General features: G+C 39.3%; 1 protein-coding gene across 1 annotated transcript in view; it reads right to left on the minus strand.

Annotated features, from left to right (window-relative positions):
• The window catches only part of LOC130542977 (cGMP-inhibited 3',5'-cyclic phosphodiesterase 3B-like), a gene marked incomplete at its 5' end in the record, with an annotated part of 28,718 nt that extends 10,021 nt beyond the window's left edge, over positions 1-18,697 (minus strand). Inside the window, 5 exons of the mRNA XM_057308222.1 lie at positions 7,132-7,331; positions 13,160-13,273; positions 15,746-15,857; positions 16,809-16,946; positions 18,546-18,697. Of these exons, the coding sequence (XP_057164205.1) occupies positions 7,132-7,331; positions 13,160-13,273; positions 15,746-15,857; positions 16,809-16,946; positions 18,546-18,697 (716 nt within the window). The remainder of the gene's footprint in view (positions 1-7,131; positions 7,332-13,159; positions 13,274-15,745; positions 15,858-16,808; positions 16,947-18,545) is intronic.
• Between the last annotated feature and the right edge of the window lie 3,978 nt (positions 18,698-22,675).

A 22,675-nucleotide genomic window follows, 5' to 3' on the forward strand; every position in this document is an offset into this window, starting at 1 on the left:
TAAGATACATATTCTGGGAGGGGGCGCCTGGGTGGCTCAGTTGGTTAAGCGTCTGCCTTCAGCTCAGGTTGTGATCCCAGGGTCCTGGGATCGAGTCCCCGTTGGGATTCCTGCTCAGTGGGGATCCTGCTTCTCCCTCTCCCTCTGCCCTTCCCCGCTTGTGTTCTCTCTCTCAAATAAATAAAATCTTAAAAAAAAAAAAAAAGATACATATTCTGGGAACTTAAACAAGTTTGTGTTATTTGTGAAAATAAGCTATAGTCTAAATGTAAGATAACACCATTTGATTTTATGAAAGTAACGATGAATTAAGCTTTGTTATGGAACATACAAAGGCTGCAAACAATCTAAATATCAATAGATGAATGGATAAAGGGGTGTGTGTGTGTGTGTGAGAGAGAGAGAGAGAGAGAAAGAGAGAGATGGATATTTAGCCACGAGAAAGAAGGTAATCCAGCCATTTGAGACAACATGGATCGACCTTGAGAGCATGAAGCTGAGTGAGTTAAATCAAGAAAGATATTCTGTATGGTATCTCTTATGTGTGGAATCTTAAAGAGCTGAACTCATGGAAACCCAGAGGCTACCAGCGGCTGGGGGAACTGAGGAGATGTTGGCCAAAGGGTACAAACTTCCAGTTACAGGACGAAAAGGTTCTGGGGCGCTAACGCTCAGCACTGTGGTTATAGTTCGTAGTACTAGATTATATACTTGAAAATTGCTGAGAGACTAGATCTTAAGTGTACTCACCGTAAAAAAGATAGGATATTAGGTGCCATGGTGGTAGCATTACAATGATACATGCGTCAAACGAACATGTTGTACGCCTTAAACGTAACACAATGTTACATTATCAATTATATGTCAATAAAAAAGGCATTTTATACTAGCCTTATTACAACTTCCAAATATCAGTCTCAGAAAGAATAAGTCTTTGATGACTCCCTAAGGGGTCAATTTATATTTAATAGTGATTTCACTAGTTCATATTCAAATCTGATGAAAACTGAGAAACTATTAGAACAGCTTTGTCTGTTCAGGAAGAAGTAATCAAACTTCCAGCTCAATAAAGCACAACATACAATAAGTGCCCTGTACAGCTGGCTCACTTAATAACTCTTTTTTTTTTTTTAAAGATTTTATTTATTTATTCGACAGAGAGAGACAGCCAGCGAGAGAGGGAACACAAGCAGGGGTAGTGGGAGAGGAAGAAGCAGGCTCCCAGCAGAGGAGCCTGATGTGGGGCTCCATCCCGTAATGCCGGGATCACGCCCTGAGCCGAAGGCAGACGCTTAACCGCTGTGCCACCCAGGCGCCCCTCACTTAATAACTCTTAGCTAACAAGAGCAGTAAAAGAAATAAGTAAATTCAGAATTTCTTCACCATTCAAATCGCCCTTTGAAATTACTAAAGAAATATAAAATGGGGCAAAAAAAAATCTGAATCAATATTAAAATCTAGATAGTATCACCATACTGGAAACTTCAAATACATGGGGAAGTGGGAACGGATTGAGGGGAGAGGCCAACTAAGTTATCGCATGAGAAGGAAAAACCCACCTGGAGAGTAAGTGGAAGGAGTCCCCCGCTGGACCCCAAGAAACCCATGACCTCACAGAGGAGTAGAGAAACAATCATGGAGCAGTAAGTAGGAGGTAAATGTCCGTTCCACTTTTGGACGAATATTCGGTGAACGCACAGAACAATAAACCGAGCTTAAACTTGGTGAGAACAACATTCCAGGGAAAAGAGCTGGGAAGCCGCAGCAGGCTTTCGCTGAGGGCTGCCTGACGCCCCGAGAAGGAAGCGCACACCCCAGCTGACTGGGAGCTGCGCTAACCACCTGCTGGGACGTTTCGCGAAAGCATCTGGATGCCCGCTCTCTCTAACCAGGGACCCCCTTCCTTGCCTCCACAGGCTCGTCTCTAATCCAGCAAAGCAAATTCACTGATCATAAACTTGCTTTTTCACCCTCTTTTTGAGCTGGAAAGGTCTGAAACCAGGTTTAATACACACGGATAGAATTAATCTTCACAAATAATAAACACCTTTCAATAAGTGAAAAGAGAAAACCCCTCAGACCTGTCGGAGACTTAGATCACACAAAGGAAGAGCTGACAAATCTGAACGAATGTGTCCCTTTTGAAACACAAGAGACAGGAGGAAACAGTAAACAAATCTCTAGGTCACAGTCATGAGATTAAAGAGGCGACTTCTGGAAAGTGAAAACCCGGAAGAAAAATTGTTTTCATTTAAAAAAAATTCTTAGCTTAAAAAATCCCACGGAGGTAGTGACTCAGGTGCTACAGAAAACAAAGCAGCGAGTTCTGAAAAGGAAAAAGAGAGACAGAAGGTACTTCCTAAAGAAACAGTCAAGATGAACAGCTGTCATCCTGAGATCCCTTTCTCCTCAAGTTCCGGTTTTGTTCTCAAATTTCTGGTAATCCTGTATCTCCTAAGGTCCTCTGTCTTCCTTACCAACCTTGTTTCACTCAGACATGTTTTTAGCTAACTCTCGAAGTGGATGGGTACACGGCTTATTTTACCTGTGTATCTGAGATTCTCTTCATTTTGCGCTTCACGCTCGGCTGTAGCTTCGCTGGATGCGGAAAGCGAACTTGAAAATAGCACCTTCACGCCGGCACCACCACCCCCCACCCCACCCCCCACCCCGCCCCGGTCACTTCGTTCCTAGCACCTACGTCGTAATCGTCTCTCTCTCTCTGCCTCCCACATATACTCTTTATTCTTGTTCTTGCTTTACCGGAATGTACGTTCTATGGGGGCATGGGTGTTTTTTGGCCTCTTTTGTTTGAAGAATAATGTCTAGAATAGTGCCTCTCCCCAGTAGGCGCCCAATATTTGTTTATTCCAGTACCCTCGAGCCTCCATTGTTGCTAAAATATGCTGCCAGTTGGATTTTGTTCTTTCACACGTGTACTGTTGTCATTCTCTCAGGAATTCTTTTTTTTTTTTTTTAAGAAATTTTACCATGACACTCCGCGTGAGGTTTTTGGTGTTTTCTCCCCATTCAACTTCTCTGGCACCTGCAGAACCCCTTCCATCCAAAGACCCTCTCCTTCTGGAATTCTAATAGTCAGTCCTTGACCTGGGCCACTGTGCCGCATTTTCCCCTTCCCGATACTTTCCATCTCCTTCTCTTTTTAGTCTGCATTCCGGGACAGGTTACCTGGAGTTTACTTCCAGGGCTTATGGTGAATTTTTAAATCTTTTTGCAGTAATATTTTTACTTCCTATGAGCTCTAACTTGTCCTCTGATGGTTCCTTTTTCATAGCTTCCTATTCTTAGGGATACAGTGTCTCTCAAATTCTGAGAATACCTTTTAGAAAAACTTAACAGTTTTCTATTCCCTAGATTTTTTTTCCTCTGTAGCTGGTTACCCTGTCCATTTTAGCCTTTTCTTTCCAAGCTACTGGTTAATGTCATGTCCAGTGATCCTTGGTTATCTGTTGATATTAAAAAAAAAAAAAGGAAGAATTCTAGATTCTCTTCTGTTTCAGTGTTGCGTCTCTTCTTTAATTGGGAAAGATGAGTAGGAACTCTGTGAATGTGGATGGCCTTTGTTATGTAGTCGGTTTTGCTTTAGAGTTATGAGACCAGCTGCCAGCCCTTAGGTGTCCAGGATGAGAAGGATTTTCTCTGGAGTACTAATACTCACTACTAGTAATTCTTACTCTCTTCTGGCAGTTTCCTTCAATATCTAAGAGATGAGTTTTCTGCCTGGAGGTAAATGCAGGGTTGTAGTAGCTTTATTTAAACATGTGTAGTGTATGTGCATAGGGGACTGGGGGTGCATGTGCACACAGTCGTGTGTGTGTGTGTGTGTGTGTGTGTGTGTAGCAAGCCGGGACAAATGGCATCAGGACTCTCTCACTTAAGCTGTAGCCTCCTCTAGTATACTTTCACCTCTCAATATTCATCTTTTTCATTTTCCAGAAATAGAAATTTCTGGAAAGCTCTTTAATCTTCTGATGATAATACCCTTCCCCACCTATTCTTCTGCTGTAATGAGGAGTCAAATGCATGTGTTTAGTCACCATCTTGATCCGTAATTTTGTGGGATAAAACATTTACAAGTGTCTCCAATTTACAAATCTCAACCTCAAATTTCATTTCCTTTTACCTCAAATATCATGAAAATATTCTCAAACTCTAATACCTTAGGCACTAATCTCCATCTTTTAGCCAGCTTTTCATTTGGAAATAGCTCAGAAATCTCTTAGAATTTTAATACTAGCATCTCTTCAGAATAAACCTGACTAAATGTTTCACATTCTTTTACAGCAAGAATTTAAAATAATCCTCCTATACCTTCTCGGCGTACTTTCCTTACCGTGAGAGTGAAGAACATTTGATCCAGCTGGTGGTATTACACACTACCACTGAAGCAATAACATTTTTCACTAATTGTGGCCTAATCAGACCCACTGAGTTTCCCAAGATGAGAGGACCTACTTTATTACCTAATAAACACGCCTCATGCTTTCACAGAAGGGTCCTTATCTCACTCACGCTAGCTGAAGAAAATCTCATGAATTTCATTACTTTGGGAAGAACAGAGTATATTTCAGACAAGCTAGCAGTCCTGCAGAGCAAAGAAATCAGGCATCCTTCAGCATTCAACAAATATTTACTAAATGACTTTTATGTGTTAGGCACTATTCTAGGTATTAGGGAATAAAAGGCAAAAATCCCTATTCCCATGAAAACATATTCCACTGAGGAGAGACCTATAATAAAATACACAGTATGCTGAACGATCACTGCTATGGAAAACATAAAGCAGGGAGGGAACATGAGTGCCAGGAGGGGGCTTGTGCAGTATTACACGGAATGAGGTGACAGAGTGAGCCATGTAGATGCGTGGGGAGACAGCAGTCCGGGCAGGGAGGACGGGAAGTGCAAAGGCTCTCAGAAAGGGAGTGCGCCCGGGACACGGAAGAAAACAGCCAGGGGGCCAGAGGCCGGACCTGGGTGAATAAAGGCGGAAGAATCAACAGGGGCTAAATCATGTCTGCCACACCGAGCCATTAGAAGGCCTTTTACTAGTAGTGGGGTGAACGCCTCTGGAGCATCTGGAACAGAAAGTGCTGTAACTCGCATTTAAACAGGGTTACTCTCGCTGCTGTGGGGTGAGAACAGACCAGCGGGGAGCTGGAAGAAAGCAAGGAGACTGGGTGGAAGACGACACTTTTCCAATAGCTGAACTCCCTGTCAATTTCCTTTCCATTCCAACACTTCCCATGGCTTCCTCTGCTGGCAGTCCTGAACAATGGGAAGTTAGAAATTCCACGTATTATTGATATTATATCCAGACTTCACATTTTTACTTTGATGAGGACAACGGTCTTAAGCATATAACTTGCAGGAATGATTTTCACGTATCACTGCTTTATCTGCAAGTGAGACAGAGAACACTGGAGCTCGCTCACGCTTCATATCCTTGGAGGAGAGGTAGTTAAGTCTGCCTCACCTGTGCTGGAAGCTGATGAAAGACTTAAAGCCAAGAATGAACGAGAAGAGTTGGTAACTTCTGTCTATATGATACCTGATTCAGGAGCCTCTCAAACACACGAAATGGAAAACTTCCCACACGCTATCCCTTTACCCCTAATCATATCAGGTCCGTATCTGGAGGCTCAGAAAGACAAGGGTGCCTTGCCCGAGATCACACGGCTAACGACTGCATAATCAGAAATCGAACTTGGGTCCCTTGATTGCAAGACCAGTGCTTTTTGCAGTGTGCCACGTCCACCCAGGTCCACGACACCCCACAGGACCAGGTTTTTAAAGGTGACGGAGTGTGAAGCAAGAGAGAGAACACACCTCTGCTCTGGGCCGAGTGGCACGGCACACAGGGGGCATGTGCCCCTTACTCGTAATCTCTCCCACAGCTATTCTTCGAGAGTGGGCAAATATTAATATCGAGACTGAAATTCATGAAAAAGTTACCTGTGGAAATCATGAGCTGTTAACAGATAAATCCTTGCTGGAGAAATGGATCACACAGCATTTTTAACCCTCTCTCCCTCTCTGTCTCTGAATCCTAGTCTTGTTCTGACTCGAGAACCGGGCTCTTCTCTTTTCCATAGTGAGAGTGTGGGAAAGAGAAGTGGGGAGAGCAACACAGGATGACTACAGAAGATGAAAAAAAAAATTTGAGAAGTGAAGTTTATACACGGAGCGGTGAAGACGTAAGATGAACTCAGCAAGCAGTCACTGACTTCTCGTTCTTTGTAAGGCACACGGTTCCAAAGAGGACATTTCAGGAACCACCAGCTTAAACAAACACCCACAACCACTTAAAACCAAGGATTTAGTTCCAAGACCTAATGTCTAAAGCTACTGCAATGACAGTATCCATTTGTGGTAACTCTCACCTCTTACGCAAATTTGGACCATAAAGTAATCTTGCACCTTACCAGCTGTACTGGATACAAAAATAAGGTGGTACTAGAAGAAATGTTTACATACACCAATACATGCAGCATTAAGAGCTTTAGAATCGGAGTCTTTAGGGAAAAGGAGGACATCAACGAAAATGACCGTTCATCATTATGCTTTTAGCCGTAGAAAGGAAGAAGGAAGAATCAGGCTGACATCCAGTCGGTCTTATCAATTCGATCAAAGGCAAAAAATATTGGCGGCAAGGATTCCCGAATTTCATAAAACAGTGAATTACTCTTTCATGACCATTTTATTTATTTGTAAGTGGAGGAAGGTAACTTTTCCTTCATTCTTTTGCACATCTCATGTCCAGGCCACATGTCAAAATCCAAGTAATTACAATGCAGATGGAAGGGCTATCTGATTCCACTGGAGGATGCGTTACAAAAGGATATCCTATGCGGTTGTAAAATTTTTTTTTTTTTTAAAGATTTTATTTATTTGACAGAGAGAGAGACAGCCAGCGAGAGAGGGAACACAAGCAGGGGGAGTTGGAAAGGAAGAAGCAGGCTCCCAGTGGAAGAGCCCAATGTGGGGCTCGATCCCAGAACTCCGGGATCACACCTGAGCCAAAGGCAGACCCTTAACGACTGAGCCACCCAGGCGCCCCGGTTGTAAAATTTCAGAATCACGCTTGAAACTTTCCGAGAAGGTGTTTCCTACCTGCGGGGCATTTGTAGCCACCAGAAACGCGTTTGTCCGCCCTGGGTGATCGTAATCATGCATGGCAGCCGCCACATAGAGAGCCATCAGTTCCAGCGCGGGAATGTTGGACGACAGGCAACCATAGCTGGCATCTGGAATCGAGCAGCTTCTCGAAGAGAGGTAAGCAATTGGCCCGGGGTTCATTCTACCATCAGCGTCTGAGGGACAAGCAAAATAAACCAGCATTACACGTAACTTCCTCACAAAATGAGACTAGGGACGGGATTCCCCCATAGGTGATATGATTATTTATCTTACTTGTTGACTAAGCTAAGAAATAAACTCTATTTGGAGCGCCTGGGTGGCACAGCAGTTAAGCGTCTGCCTTCGGCTCAGGGCGTGATCCCGGCGTTATGGGATCGAGCCCCACATCAGGCTCTTCCGCTATGAGCCTGCTTCTTCCTCTCCCACTCCCCCTGCCTGTGTTCCCTCTCTCGCTGGCTGTCTCTATCTCTGTCGAATAAATAAATAAAATCTTAAAAAAAAAAAAAAAAAAGAAATAAACTCTATTTATATACAAGGACTTAAACAGTCTCTTCTTTCCAGCTTCCATGCTACTAGAGAGGAACAAGGTTAAACATGACGGGGAAGTCACCTACTTTATAAGCATTATGAGGTTTTTATGATGCCCTCTTACTTGGGCTAATAATCTTTAAAAACCTCTGGTTTTCTTAACATTTATTATTTAAGGACACAGATAAATGGCCAGGGCATAGGAAGTAAGAGGAAAAAGCAATCTAGAGAATAAAATTTCATGAAAACTGTAGGGAGATTTAGGAATCTAATGTATTAACAAACTAAGCTTCCCAACATTGGTGCTTTTCCAACCTTACCAGGAGATTACATTTCATTTGTAGCCCTGACTACAACTCCTCCCCTTCCCTTTTTCTTTCCTTGAAGCCCCTTATAAGACAATGGCAGGAAAAACTATGGAAAATGAAAAGACGCAGAAAACTGAGAAATGTCTCATTTAACATAATTCTCTTTTTTTTTTTTTTTTTAAAGATTTTATTTATTTGACAGAGATAGAGACAGCCAGCGAGAGAGGGAACACAAGCAAGGGAAGTGGGAGAGGAAGAAGCAGGCTCATAGCAGAGGAGCCTGATGTGGGGCTCGATCCCGTAACGCCGGGATCACGCCCTGAGCCGAAGGCAGGCGCCCAACCGCTGTGCCACCCAGGCGCCCCTACATAATTCTCTTTTTATCCTCTAGTTAGACAGTATTTTCACTATCAACACTGTGCTTTCTGTGTCTTAATATCTTGCCAGTGATTTCATTTTCTTTTGTATTTTAGTGGCTTTATCTATTTAGACGGTCATTCTATTATTTTTGCTGAAATGATCTCAAAGTACAAGAAGGAAAAAATAAACCATATTTAGAGTAGACAGCAAATAAAACTACAAAGATATTAGAGAGATACAAAGTTTCACTGACTGACTTCCCCAGGAGGAAACAAGGAATAATGTCCTGGCTTGTCAAAGTCCAAAATGATCTTCATCATAATTTATTTCACTCAATATTTGCCATCACATGAATTTTTTAACCTAAAGGCTTTAATACACACTAGTGACAATTATAAAGATACCCCATTATTTTTATGTTGTTTATAGTTTTTAATTAAATTGAGTTTTAGAATCAGCCACACTAGAACTTTTAAAAAATAATTATAAAAAATAAAAGCAAGACAGTTAAATGTATGGATAAAGATATATTTAACATTCAAATTTCTAGTAATTTGAATTTTCCCTATGTTATATGCATTCTGGATTTCCCTAGAATTATAAATATACATATAAAATATAAAAAAATGGCAAAAGACATCCTTTTAAACTCAATTACTTAAAATTGACATATTAGGATCCTAATACATTCAGTTTTATTTTTTGTTTTGTTTAACATGAAATTAATAGTATGAAAAATAAAATAGCTGGCAAGGACAATTCAACATAACTATCACAGATCCCATTTGTTTACTTTCTTTCAGAAAATGGTGATTCTTTTAATTGGCTGATTAATTTAAAAGGAGGCCTCAGTAAAAGGCATCCAGACTGGAAGAGAAAAGCAGAGTCTAAACCCTGACAGCCCCCCGCTTTTGTAACATAAGTGCTTGATTTAAGCTCTAAACTCCCCGGCATCCATTTTAAAGATGCCAATGGCAAAGAAACACCCTGCCAGCCACCTATCTAGACAAAGAGCCAGGCCGCTTCTGTTTTAGAAATCTTGGTTGATTTCAATATAACTGACCATTTGGGCTGCTGGTTTTTCCTGTACCCATGCTTTAAATTCCTCTTATGCTTTAGGGGCGCCTGGGTGGCTCAGACAGTTAGGCATCAGCCTTCAGCTCAGGTCATGATCCCAGAGTCCTGGGATGGAGCCCTGCATCAGGCTCCCTGCTCGGCGGGGAGCCTGCTTCTCCCTCTCCCACTCCCCGTTTGTGTTCTCTCTCTCGCTGTGTCTCTCTCTGTCAAATAAAATCTTAAAAAAAAAAAAAATTCCTCTTATGCTTTAAATTCACCAATAAACAGTGAGCCAGTGAAACCCCCACTCTTGACCCCGACAGAAAACAGAGCCTCAGGTATGTCTGCTCACATGGACGCTCGCGCGTGCTCTCTCTTTCTCCCCCTGTGACCTTGGCTCTGGGGTCCCAGCTATGCTGGTAATTTTCAATTCCTATAAGTAATAAACCTTTTTTTTTTTTTTAAGTTTCTTGATGGTTATTTCTAGAGGGCATCTTGCAATTATAATAATCACAAGAACTGGTCCAGCCACAACACTGGTTATTGACAGGCTAAAATATAAATAAAGACACACAATAAAGAGGTAAAACTATCTCTACTTACAGATGACATGCTCCTGTATATAGAAAAATCCTAAGAAGTCTAAAAAAACTATTAGAATAAAGGTGGTCATCAAGATGGCAGGATAAAAGATCAATATACAAAAAACCGATAATTTATATATACGACAGCAATGAATAATCAAAAAATGAGCCAAGGGGCGCCTGGGTGGCACAGTGGTTAAGCGTCTGCCTTCGGCTAAGGGTGTGATCCCAGAGTCCTGGGATCGAGCCCCACATCAGGCTCCTCCGCTGGGAGCCTGCTTCTTCCTCTCCCACTCCCCCTGCTTGTGTTCCCTCTCTCGCTGGCTGTCTCTGTCCTATCAAATAAATAAATATTAAAAAAAAAAAAAAAAATGAGCCAAAGAAAAAAAAAAAAAAAACCCCGATCCCATTTACACCAGCATCAAAAAGAATAAAATACTTAGGAACAAACTTAACAGATGTACAAAACCAGTATTCTGCGAACTAAAAAATATTGTTGAAAGAACTTAGAGAAGACTTAAATAAGTGAAAAAAAATACTCATGTTCATGGACCAGAAGACTTAATATGGTTAAAATAGCAGTACTCCCGCAAAATGACCTACAGATTTCACACAATCCCTATCAAAATCCTAGTTTGTTTGTTTGTTTGTTTCTTTTTTTTTTTTTTTTTTTGGTAGAAATTCACAAGCTGGACTTAAATCCATATGGAAATACGAGACCCAGAACAGCCAAAACAATCTTGAAAAAAAACAAAGTTGGAGGACTTAAATTTACCAATTTCAAAGCTTACTAACAAAGCATTAGTAATGAAGATAGTGCACTGGTATGAGGACAGACATAAAAATCAATGGAATAAAACTGAGAGTCCAGAAATAAACCCTCATATTTATGGCCAACTGATTTCGTACAAGGGTGCTAAGACCATGCTGAGAGCCATCTATGGCCCTGCATGATGTTAGGCTCTTTCATACGTGTTGTTTCATTTAATGCTCACATCTTACAAGGTAGAAACTGATTTAGTGACATTTAAGAGCTGACTATGTGGAGTACATATAAACAACTCTTTTCAACAAATGGTTCCGGAACAACTGGATATTCAGGTGCAAAAGAAAGACCTCTTCCTTTATTCCCCAAATTAGTTCCAATGGGTCACAGACCTAAACTTCCTATAACTATGAAACTCTTAGAAGAAAACATACGAGTAAATCATCATGATCGTGGGTTAGGCAAAACCCTTGGGTTAGCCAAACATTTAATAGGTACCAAAAGCATGAGCAAGAAAAGAAAAAGATAAATTAGACTTCAACAAAATTAAAAGATTTGTACTTCAATAGACACCATCAAGAAAGCAAAAAGACAACTTACAGAATGAGAGAAAATAGCTGCAAATCATAAATCTGATAAGGGACTTATGTCTAAAATATACAAAGAACTCCTACCGCTCAATAATAAAAAGACAAATGACCAAATTTAAAAATGGACAAAAGACATGAATAGACATTTCTTCAGAGAAGACAGACAAATGGCAAGGCATTCGACATTATTAGCCATTAGGTAAACACAAATCAAAACCACAACGAAATACCCCTTCACAGCCACTAGAACGGCTATCAAAAAGATAATAACAAGAAGTGGCAAAAAATTGGATCCTTCATACATCGTTGGTGAGAAAATAAAATAGTGCAGCCACCTGGGAAAACACTTTGGCGGATCCTCAAAATGTTAGGCACAGACTCATCTTATGACCCAGAAATTCCACAGCCGGGTATACGCCCAAAGGAAATGAAAACACATCCACACAAAAACTAGTACAAGGACACTTAGAGCAGCATTATTCACAACAGCCCCAGAGTAGAAAGAACCCAAAAGTCCACCAACATTTGGGTGGGTGGTAGGAGAATGAGAAAGAGGGAAAAAAATTTTGCTTATTACATAAAATAAGTATCAATGAGGAAAATACATATGGCTATTATAGATTTCACTTCTGAGGCCGGTCACATAGCTGTACTTCAGATGTATCATCTTCTTATTCCATCAACAACTCCGTGTTCCCTTTGTCCTCAGCCAGCATCTCTGCTGATCATGGTACTTTGCCTGGTGGAATGACCTCTATTTTCTGCACTATTGTGATTCTGATGATACTGCATCACTGTAGTTTTCCATTACCTTTTGTCACTGGCCATGGGAGTACCAAAAAGGCCAAAAAATCCCCTGGGTTACTGACATACATCCTCCCATGTACAGCAGGAACTTCATTTCCCCTCGATAATAAGGATCAGACAAAATCAATCACTATCGTCAAATGTGCTAAAATATGAAGATATTCTTCTAAGAAAATAAATACATCTACAAACAAGTGACCTGATGGGAGCACAGAACTAAGGGAAGGAACGAGGAGACTAAGAAAGAGTAAACATGGAATGGCAGAAAATGTAATGGCAGTACTTTGGACTCAATGACCGAAGACTGTAAAGCAATAAAGCAATAGCTGAGCCTATGACGTTCGCCCGGGTTAGCACAATCGTATTTCTCAGGCATCTGTAACTAAGCAGAGTCTGTCCTGGTGTGTGTGTGTGTGTGTGTGTGTGTGTGTGTGTGTGTGTGTACCTCACTGGAGTAGTTCTCCCCTCTTTGACAAACTAGAGGAAGAGAACCATGTTATGCAAATTCATTACATTTGTATAAATAATTGTATTTATGATGAGGAACACAATTAACCAGGCTTTGGGAGCAAAACATAAATGTAATGAAAGGTTTTTAATGTCATCATTTAAATGCTTACATGACGCTTTTAAGTATGGCCGCTTTCACTGTGAAGGTTATATAGTTAAATTTACATGATACCCCTAAAACAGAAAACCAAGAATTGAAAGAAAAGAGCAAAGAAAAGATTCTCTTGCCATTCTGGATAGCAAGCAGCAGGATGGGACACAGAAAAGAAACATGGTAGGTCCAACAGTACCGCGTCTCAACCTAGCTCTTAAGGCGAGTCGTAGTTCTCCTAACTTGCATGCCATTATTATGCACCAAAATTTATATAGTCATTTACATGTACCAAAGGTCACTGAGTGAAATTTTTAAGAGAACAGAGGTAATGAAATGAGATAGCGTGATTTATTACTTCTAGACAAATAATTAAAAGGAAGACTCGTAGACGGAGGTACCTGCTTCGCTTCCTGCTGCATGGTCACCGTGGATCTGCTGTAGACCAGGAACTGGCCGCGTCGTCAGATACCAAACTGCATGTAGGACATCCGTGGCGTGTATGCGATTGTGATCTAAAGTCACCAAAATGTTTTACAAAATGTTATGTTTAACATAGGACATTTTTTAAAGTACAATAATTTTCTACTATCCTATATCCTCATAAGCAAAATGTATGGCTTGGAGTAACTTCCCACAATTATATTTTGGTTTCATCTTATTTTTTTTTATGTAGGCTCAATGCCCAATGCGGGGCTTGAACTCATGACCCTGAGATCAAGAGCTGTATGTTCTAGTGACCGGGCCAGCCAGGAACCCTTGTTTCATCTTATTTTTTTAAAGTCTCTTAATGTGTTAAAAAGTTCTCCTCTAAAAACTTTCATATAGGGGTGCCTGGGTGGCTCAGTCGTTAAGCATTTGCCTTCGGCTCAGGTCATGATCCCAGGGTTCTGGAATTGAGCCCCATGTCTGGCTCCCTGCTCAGCAGAGAGTCTGCTTCTCCCTCTCCCTCTGCCCCTGTTTAACTGTTCCTTCTCTAGCTGTCTCTCTGTCAAATAAATAAATAAAATGTTTAAAAAAAAAACCTTTCATATATACAATGAAAACATAGTAAGACAGTCAAAGAAAAGGCAAGTAACAAGGGCTAATTGAAAGGCATTGAAAAATTTATTGATGGTTGCTATTTTTTAGCTTTATTTTTTTATTTTTTATTTTTGTAAGATTTTGTTTATTTATTTGACACAGAGAGAGAGAGAGAGACAGCGAGAGAGGGAACACAAGCAGGGGGAGTGGGAGAGGGAGAAGCAGGCTCCCCGCTGAGCAGGGAGCCTGACATGGGGCTCGATCCCAGGACCCTGGGATCATGATCTGAGCTGAAGGCAGACGCTTAACTGACTGAGCCACCGAGGCGCCCCTAATTTTGTAGCTTTAAAAATACTACCTAAATAGCGTCTGGATTATGGAGACCCATGTTTGCACACAGGCAACACTTACAAATTCTGGATATTTGAACTCCCCTCCCCCCCCACAAAAAAACACATGCACCAAAAAACCCCAAAAAACAAAAAAAAGCGATGAGACATAACTCTCTCTCAGGCCCGCTATAGGGATGAAATGTTAAAATGGCATAGGAAAACATCCAGAACAGTGTCTGAGACATAGTACGTAATCAAGAAAACATGAGTTTACTGAAACATCACTATGTGAAAAGGCAAGACCTACAGAAGTTTTAGGATCTTGGGAAAGATTCTTCTGAGCTTTTACTTCCCACCTGTGAAAGGTAGATAACATAAACTTTCCAACAAACATTAAATGATTTAATCTTCATGGATCTAATGATGATAGTCACAGCTGATATTCAATAAAAGTTCAACACTTCTACACACATCTAATGAGTACCAGGCAGAATCAGCCGATGACACAATACGAAGTATTCAGGCTATCGACGCGACATGATGTCTGCAAGGAGCTTAATTATTCATGCAGTCAACACCTTTTACTGACCATGTATTATGTGCCAGGAATTCTGATATGTGCTTTCCATGGCTTGTCTTATCACTACCTATGGAGTAGGGACTATTTTAATTTCCATTTATAAATTTGGACACGAAAGTTTAGAAGAGTTAGATCCAGAGGCTCTTTTCTTAACACCCTATTTGGAGCTGATAGTGAAGACTTTATTGCCTCTTTTTTCCCCCCACTCCCCTTCAAGTCCATTTTAAAGTATCACTTTAGGGTCACGCGGGTGGCTCAGTCTGTTAAGTGTCTGCCTTCAGCTCAGGTCATGATCTCGAGGTTCTGGGATCCAGCCCTGAGTTGGGCTCCCTGCAGGGAGCCTGCTTCTGCCTCTCCCTCTTCCTTCTGCTCATGCTCATTTCTCTCTCAAATAAATAAATAAATCTTAAAAAAAAAATAAACTATCACTTTATTCTATTTATAAAATACAGTCATTTTTAAAAGCATATTTTATAAGTGGAAATTATAGTACATATAACTCACATTAAGTATTATTATTTATGAGTTATACCAATTTAAGAATAACTTGCTCTGTGTTTATACAAGTGATTTCCCAAAATGTGTCCATATGAAAGGAAACTGTAGAATATATACATGTATAAAGAAATCTGTATCATTTCCTAATATGAAATTCAAATTATATTTTACTTACTTCCGTAAGTCAGGATACAGTTAAAAACAGAAATTCTATGGATAATTTTTAAATATTTTGAAGTCAAGAATTTTCTGACGCTCTTAATTACTAAACATTTTAAAAGATAAATTGTACACCATATAACAATTAAGGGAAAGAGCACATTATAAATATATGTCTGTATTATGATTCACTTTATGAAACATAAATAAGGAAATATACCAAAATGTTAATAGTCCGTTAACTCTAGGTAGCAGGATATAGATTACTTTTTAAAATCCCTATTTAAAATTTTTCCAAACATGTAATTTAAAAAGTGTTTAGATCTGAAGGGAAACATACTAGTTTCAAAACCAGTATTAACTGAACTTAAGTAATAAGATCTGCTGATACTTACAAGGAATGTCTCGATAGCCATTTTCCAACGCACGAAAATAGTTCATGAACTGCAGAGTGGGGATTTTAAATATTTCCAACAGGCCAGTGTCTTGAAATAAGGTATACATAACCTAAATGTCAATTAAAATAAAATACACTTTAAAAATCAGAATTTCTACTTGCAGTTGAGTAGAATATGTTTTTGTGATTTGCATTTGGGAATGTTCCCATGTATGTGTCTTTAAGTTAATAATTTATTAAAAATTTCTCTATGAGAAATTCTTTTCAAAACATTAAAAAGGAAGACATCACCCTAAAACCCTTGAAAACCAAAGAAAGATTACCATAGCATATCCCAGTTTTTTAATTTTTCCATTTCTCCCTTTAACTTTTTTATTTACAATTTATTAAGGGGCACATGAATTCTACTCTAGTCCTAGGTGTTAACAGAAGTCAGAACAATATATTTATTACATTTTGTCCCTCAAGACTACAGTGAGATGAAGCTATATGCCCTCCACGTAATTTACCCTTATGTTTGTACATTTCATAAATAAGAAACTTTGAAGAGAACGAGAATGATATTTTGGGAAGGTTAATCTGATGCTGTTGTATGAACCCCTCAGGGGGGACCTTGAGTCTGGGTGGTTAAAAAGAAACTATTTTTCCATGGTCCTAGCATGAAATGAACCATCTGGCCTTGGGTAAAGTACAGGGAGGGCAGGTGAAAAAAAATAAAGCATAGGTTTCAGTGGTTAGATCCAGCTCACCTTTCATACCCTTTTCAACCTCGGGGTTCAATATAAAGTAACTTTATTCTGTAGTAAAATTAAATCCTACAATATGGGCCAAAAAACTACTTTTCATTTATTCAAATAAAATTACATGAAATACATTACATACAATAATATAATTATTTTTATATATGGGTTTATGTATATGTTTCTCTTTTCAAATTTTCTACTGAAAACTTCATTTGTGAAAAAAAAAAATCAGCGAACAATGTTGAACTTGTGCCTAAACCAATATTACACATTTTTAAAAAAAATTATAGTAAAAAAAAGTAGAGATTTTAAACAAACCTGGCTAAGAATCCTTCCTGATTTCTCTCCCATTTTTTCTACAACTTCAAATATTTGAAAATTCCAGTTGCTCATCTTCTCGATCAGGGAATCATAATCTTCTATCAAAATCAGGTCCAGTGAAGCTCCCTGTTCCACCTGTACATACGGGGGGAGAAAACCCAAACAACTTAACCGTACCTTTTAAATACATCATTAAATCCACATCTAAATGGGAACACTTAAAACTGAACATGAAAAAATGGTCAATACTATCTGCTACAAAAGTTATTCTCAGATTGAATCTGTACTTCCGATTTCCCCTCGTTGTAAAATGCTATCTTCGGGAAAATGTAAGAATCTCTTCTAGGCATGAGAAGATTTATTCATCTCTACAGTACTTTTCCAAATAAAAATACTGTATTTCTAAAACACTATATACAAATCTAAAATCCACTATTTTCATTTGAGAAGTTACAGGTATCAAAGGATAATAGAAAGAGACTCCTATCCTTATACTGGCATTTATTACTAGTTTAACTTCCCAAAAGGAATGGATTTTTTTTTCCCCAAAAAGCTTAAATTTGGAACTTAAGAACAAAAAAACTGCTATTCTATAGTAAACAGATTCCGTTTTTTAACGCTTTATGCACCTGCTCCTCGCACTTTAACATGTACAATGAAGAAAATACCAGCACAGAAAGTAATATGTCTACTATAAAACTAAATCAAACATGTTCGCGTGTTCGTTTTACAACGAATGCCCTTTGCTGCTCTGGGATGACGGTCGGAAGGACAGATGACCCCTGAACGGCATGAGTCTGAACCACGCGGGTCCACTTAGCGTGCACCTCTGTAGTACATACGGTACTGCGTGCTCTCCGCCTTGTGATTCTTTTTTTTTTTTTTTTTTTTTTTTTTTTTTTTTTAAGATTTTATTTATTTATTTGACAGAGATAGAGACAGCCAGCGAGAGAGGGAACACAAGCAGGGGGAGTGGGAGAGGAAGAAGCAGGCTCATAGCAGAGCAGCCTGATGTGGGGCTCGATCCCATAACGCCAGGATCACGCCCTGAGCCGAAGGCAGACGCTTAACCGTTGTGCCACCCAGGCGCCCCCCGCCTTGTGATTCTTAACCACATTCTTTGCTCTCGCTTATCTTATTGCAAGAATACAGTATACAATACATACAACATACAAAATACGTGTTAACTGACACGTGTGTTTATGCTATCAGTAAGACTTCGGATCAACTGAAGGTCATTAGCAATGAAGTTCTGGGGGAGTCAAAGTTATATGGGGATTTTGGGCGCGCTTGGGTGGCTCAGTCGTTGGGTGTCTGCCTTCGGCTAAGGTCATGATCCCAGGGTCCTGGGATCGAGCCCTGCGTCGGGCTCCCCGCTCAGCGGAAAGTCTGCTTCTCCCTCTCCCACTCCCCCTGCTTGTGTTCCCCCTCTCGCTATCTCTCTGTCAAATAAATAAGTAAAATCTTTAAAAAAAAAAAAAAAAAGTTATATGGGGATTTTCGACTATGTGTGGGAGGGTCAGCACCCCAATACCAGCCTTGTTCAAGGGTCAACTGTAATTAAATTATTTTTAACCTTAGGTTTCCTTTAATACGATATAATGACTTTTTAGTAAAAAATTTAAAAATACTATTACATTAAAAATCTTGCTCTGGGCAAAGATTAATGAAACTAGCACTAAACTAATGTCATATTTCACCTTAACATAATCATACGGAAAGTTTATCTTTTACATTTGGCTGCTGTTCATGCTGGGCCTCTTCTGTTAGGTGATTATCACCTTCCACAGATAATTTCCTGCAGTCTCTGTTCTCGGTTTCCACTTCTTGTTGCACTTCTGTACAGTTGAATGACGGTTTTGAGGGAACAGCGCTGTCTTCATCACCTTTCAAAAAAGACATATAGTAATAATAAGAATAAAAATTACCCTATATGCATAATTTTATAAGGAAACTTACTTATAAAAAATATTCAAATGGGGCAGCCGGGGGGCTAGTCGGTTAAGCATCTGCCTTCGGCTCAGGTCATGATCCCACTTTGGGCCCCCTCCTCAGTGGGGAGCCTGCTCCCCCCAACTCCTCCCCCTACTTGTGCGCTCTCTGTCAAATAAATAAGTAAAATCCTAAAAAAAAAAAAAAAAAGGAAAAATCAGTCCCTATCAATAGGAACTTGTTAGTAATTTGATGTATGCCATGTCTAACATTTGAAATTGAGTTTTGGCTATGAAAACTCTAGATTCATAATTATAAATGAATGAGATCAAGGCACATCTAAAAATTAAAACACAGTATCATTTATTGTGAATTATTCCTCTACCAATGTGATAAAGAATACTCTTTTTTCCCAAATCTCATGGAAAAGGGAAGCAGCACTGGTAGCTAAACAGCATTCATTCACGTGTTAAAAAAAAATCATATTCATTCTCTTGGTGATATTATGAACAGGAAATTTCCCTGAAACCCACCAACAGTAGAATAAATGACTGTAGTGTATTCACACAACCGAGCACTACGAACCACAGCCACGTGCAACAACGTGCAAGAGCCGATGATTCTTAAAAATATAATGTTGGGGGGCGCCTGGGTGGCTCAGTCGTTAGGTGTCTGCCTTCGGCTCAGGTCATGATCCGGGGGTCCTAGGATTGAGCCCCGCATCGGGCTCCCTGCTCAGCGGGAAGACTCTCCTCTCCCACTCCCCCTGCTCATGTTCCCTCTCTCGCTTTGTCTCTCTGTCAAATAAATAAAAAATCTTAAAACCAAAATATATATATAATGTTGAATGAAGGAAGTCAGACACAAAGGTACCTACTGATTCTCTTTGTGAAAAGTTCAACGACAGACCAAAACTGATACATATGAGTACTGAAAGCCAAGACAAAGGTTATCTTTAAAGGGTACACCTGGAAGGGGGCATGAGGAGAAATTCTGAGGTGCTGGTAATATTTTATTGGTTTACTGATCTGGGTGATTACACAGGTATGTTAAGTGTATGAATACTCATCTAGTTATAAAGTTATGATTCATTCACTTTTCAATACCTAGGGGTTTTCCTAAGTAAAAGGTTTTTTTAAAAGATTTTATTTATTTATTTTATTTGAGAGAGAATGAGCGTGCACAGGCACACAACAAACGGGGGAGAGGGGAGAAGAGAGGGTCAGAATCTCAAGTAGACTCCATGCTGAGCATGTGGGGCTCCCTCTCACGACGCTGAGATCATAGCCTGACCCAAAGCCAAGAGTCAGATGCTTAACCAACTGAGCCATCCAGGCACCCCTAGGTAAAAGAGTTTTTAAGAGTACATATTGGAAATGAGTTTCAGAAGAACTAGGTTCAAATCCTGATTTTTGTACTTGATAATGGCAAGCTTCTTCCCCTGTAAAATACGGGTAATAACATCTATCTTACTAGATGTTACATATAATAAATGATCAATAAATGTTAGTCAAATCTGAATATATTAAAAAATCATTAACTAATGATGGTCAGGAAATATTCTTTGGAAAATATTATTCTTTCCCAATGAAAAACATTTAAGAAACGAAAATTAGAATATGAAACTACTCTTGGTAAGACAAGGCAGTACTACTATAATAATATTCTAAAATAGCCATCATGACATATGAGGTTCATTACATACTTTTTTTTAAGATTTTATTTATTTATTTGAAGGGGGGGGGTGGAGAGCACAGAGGGAGAAGCAGTCTCCCCACCGAGCAGGGAGCTCGATGCAGGACTCGATCCCAGAACCCTGAGATCATGACCTGAGCTGAAGGCAGACACTTAACCAACTGAGCCACCCAGGCGCCCCCTTCATACTTTTTAGTGATCCAAACTCCTAGTAACTATATCTTATATAGAACAGTAATAAAAACAGTTGAAATAAATGTAATAATTTCTTTGCCAAAGTTGTCCACAACACTGTCTCTTACTCCCCTTGCACGCTTTTGAAATTTATTCCTGTCACTCCTCCATCAAGACACAGCATTTATTTCCTAATCCCCTAGAATCCAGACAGCCTGTGACACTGCTCTGATTGACAGAATATGGCGGAAGTAACACTTGTCTGTTCTGGGTTGAGCCATTAACTTGACTGGCAGCCTCCACTTCCTCCTCTCCTGGAATCCAGCAAACATGTTAGAAGAAGCCCATAGAGAGGTCGTATTTAGATGGACTAGTCAATAGTCATCAGACACATGAGTAATCGCAGCTTGGAAATTCAGCCCAATCATTCCTTCAGATGACTGTCGCTCTTACCAATATCTGACTGCAATCACATGAGAGTCCTCAAACGAGCATCTCCTAGCTGATACCAGTCAATCAAAGAACTGTGTGTGTGTGTGTGTGTGTGTGGTATAATAACATACCGTAAAATCTACCCATTATAAGTGTATAATTCAATAATTTTAGTAAATTTACAGAGTTGTACAACCATTATGACAATATGGTTTTAGGAAACTCTCATCACCCCAAAAGTACCCTCCTGCTTATTTACAGTTAATCCCTATTTTCATCCTATGCAATTACTGTTCTGATTATTGTCCCTATAAATTAACCTTTTCTAGCATTTCATATAAATGGAATCCTACAACATGGAATCTTTTGAGCCTGGCTTCTTTCACTTAGAATAATGTTTTGAAGTCTATCGATGTAGCCGCATGTATCCAAAGTTTGTTCCTTTAGTTGCTAAATGAAATTACACTGTATGGATATACCACATGTATTTATCCATTCACAAGTTAAGGGACATTTGGATCATTTCCGGTTTTGCAGCAGCATCAATAATGTCAGCATTCACAATCCTGTCTTTGAGTGTTCATATGTTTTCTCATGGATAAATTCTAAGCCACGGTATTACTGGCTGATACGGTAAATTTATGTGTAACTTTTAAAGAAACTGTCAGAATGTTTTCCAAAGTGGTATACCATTTTATATTCCCATCAGCAATATATAAAGGTTCTAATTTCTCTGCCTCCTTGCTAACACTTGGTATTGGTCTTTTTTACTATAGTTATTCTAGTTTGAGTAGAGTGGTATCTCATTGTAGTATTAATTTGCATTTCCTTATTGACCAATGATGTCATTCATCTTTTCATGTGTTCATTACCCATTTGTTTATATCCTTCACCAAATGACTCAGACCAAAATATCTGACATCTTTTGCCCGTTTTTTGAGTCATCTGACTTAATAATGAATTATAAATGTTCTTTATGTATTATGGATATAAAGCCTAATCAGATATATAATTTCCAAATATTTTCGCTCAATCTGTGGTTTGTCTTTTCATTTTCTTATGGTTGTCTTTTGAAGTGCGAAAGTTTTTAATTTTGTTGAAGCCCAATTTGTCATTTTTTCCTTTCATGGTCTGTGCTTTTGGTATTGTATCTAAGAATGCTTTATATTCAACTTAAGGTCACAAAGACTATATATTCTCTTCTACAAGTTTCAAGGTTTTAAATCTTATACTTAGGTCTCAGATCTATTTTGAGTTACTTTTTGTGTATACAGTTAGGGTAAGAGTCCAAATTCTTCCTTTGACAAGTGGATATCCAATTGTCTTGGCCCCGTGTGGTGAAACAAACCTATCCTTTCTCTTTTGAATTGTCTTGGCTTTGGTATCAAAATTCAGTTGATCTATTTTTGGACTTGCAGTTCTATTCCACTGATCTAGGCTCGTCTTCGGGCCAATACCTCACTATCTTAATTAGAGTGGCTTTATAATAAGTTTTGAAATCAGGTAGTGTCAGTCGTCCAAATTTGTTCTTTCTCCAGATTGATCTGGCTATTGTTGGTCATTGTCTTCTCATGTAAAATTTAAGACCAACTTGTCAATTCCTACAAAAAAAAAAAAAAAAAGCCTGCTAG

Source organism: Ursus arctos, unplaced genomic scaffold (assembly GCF_023065955.2).
Source record: "Ursus arctos isolate Adak ecotype North America unplaced genomic scaffold, UrsArc2.0 scaffold_67, whole genome shotgun sequence".
NCBI lineage: Eukaryota > Metazoa > Chordata > Mammalia > Carnivora > Ursidae > Ursus > Ursus arctos.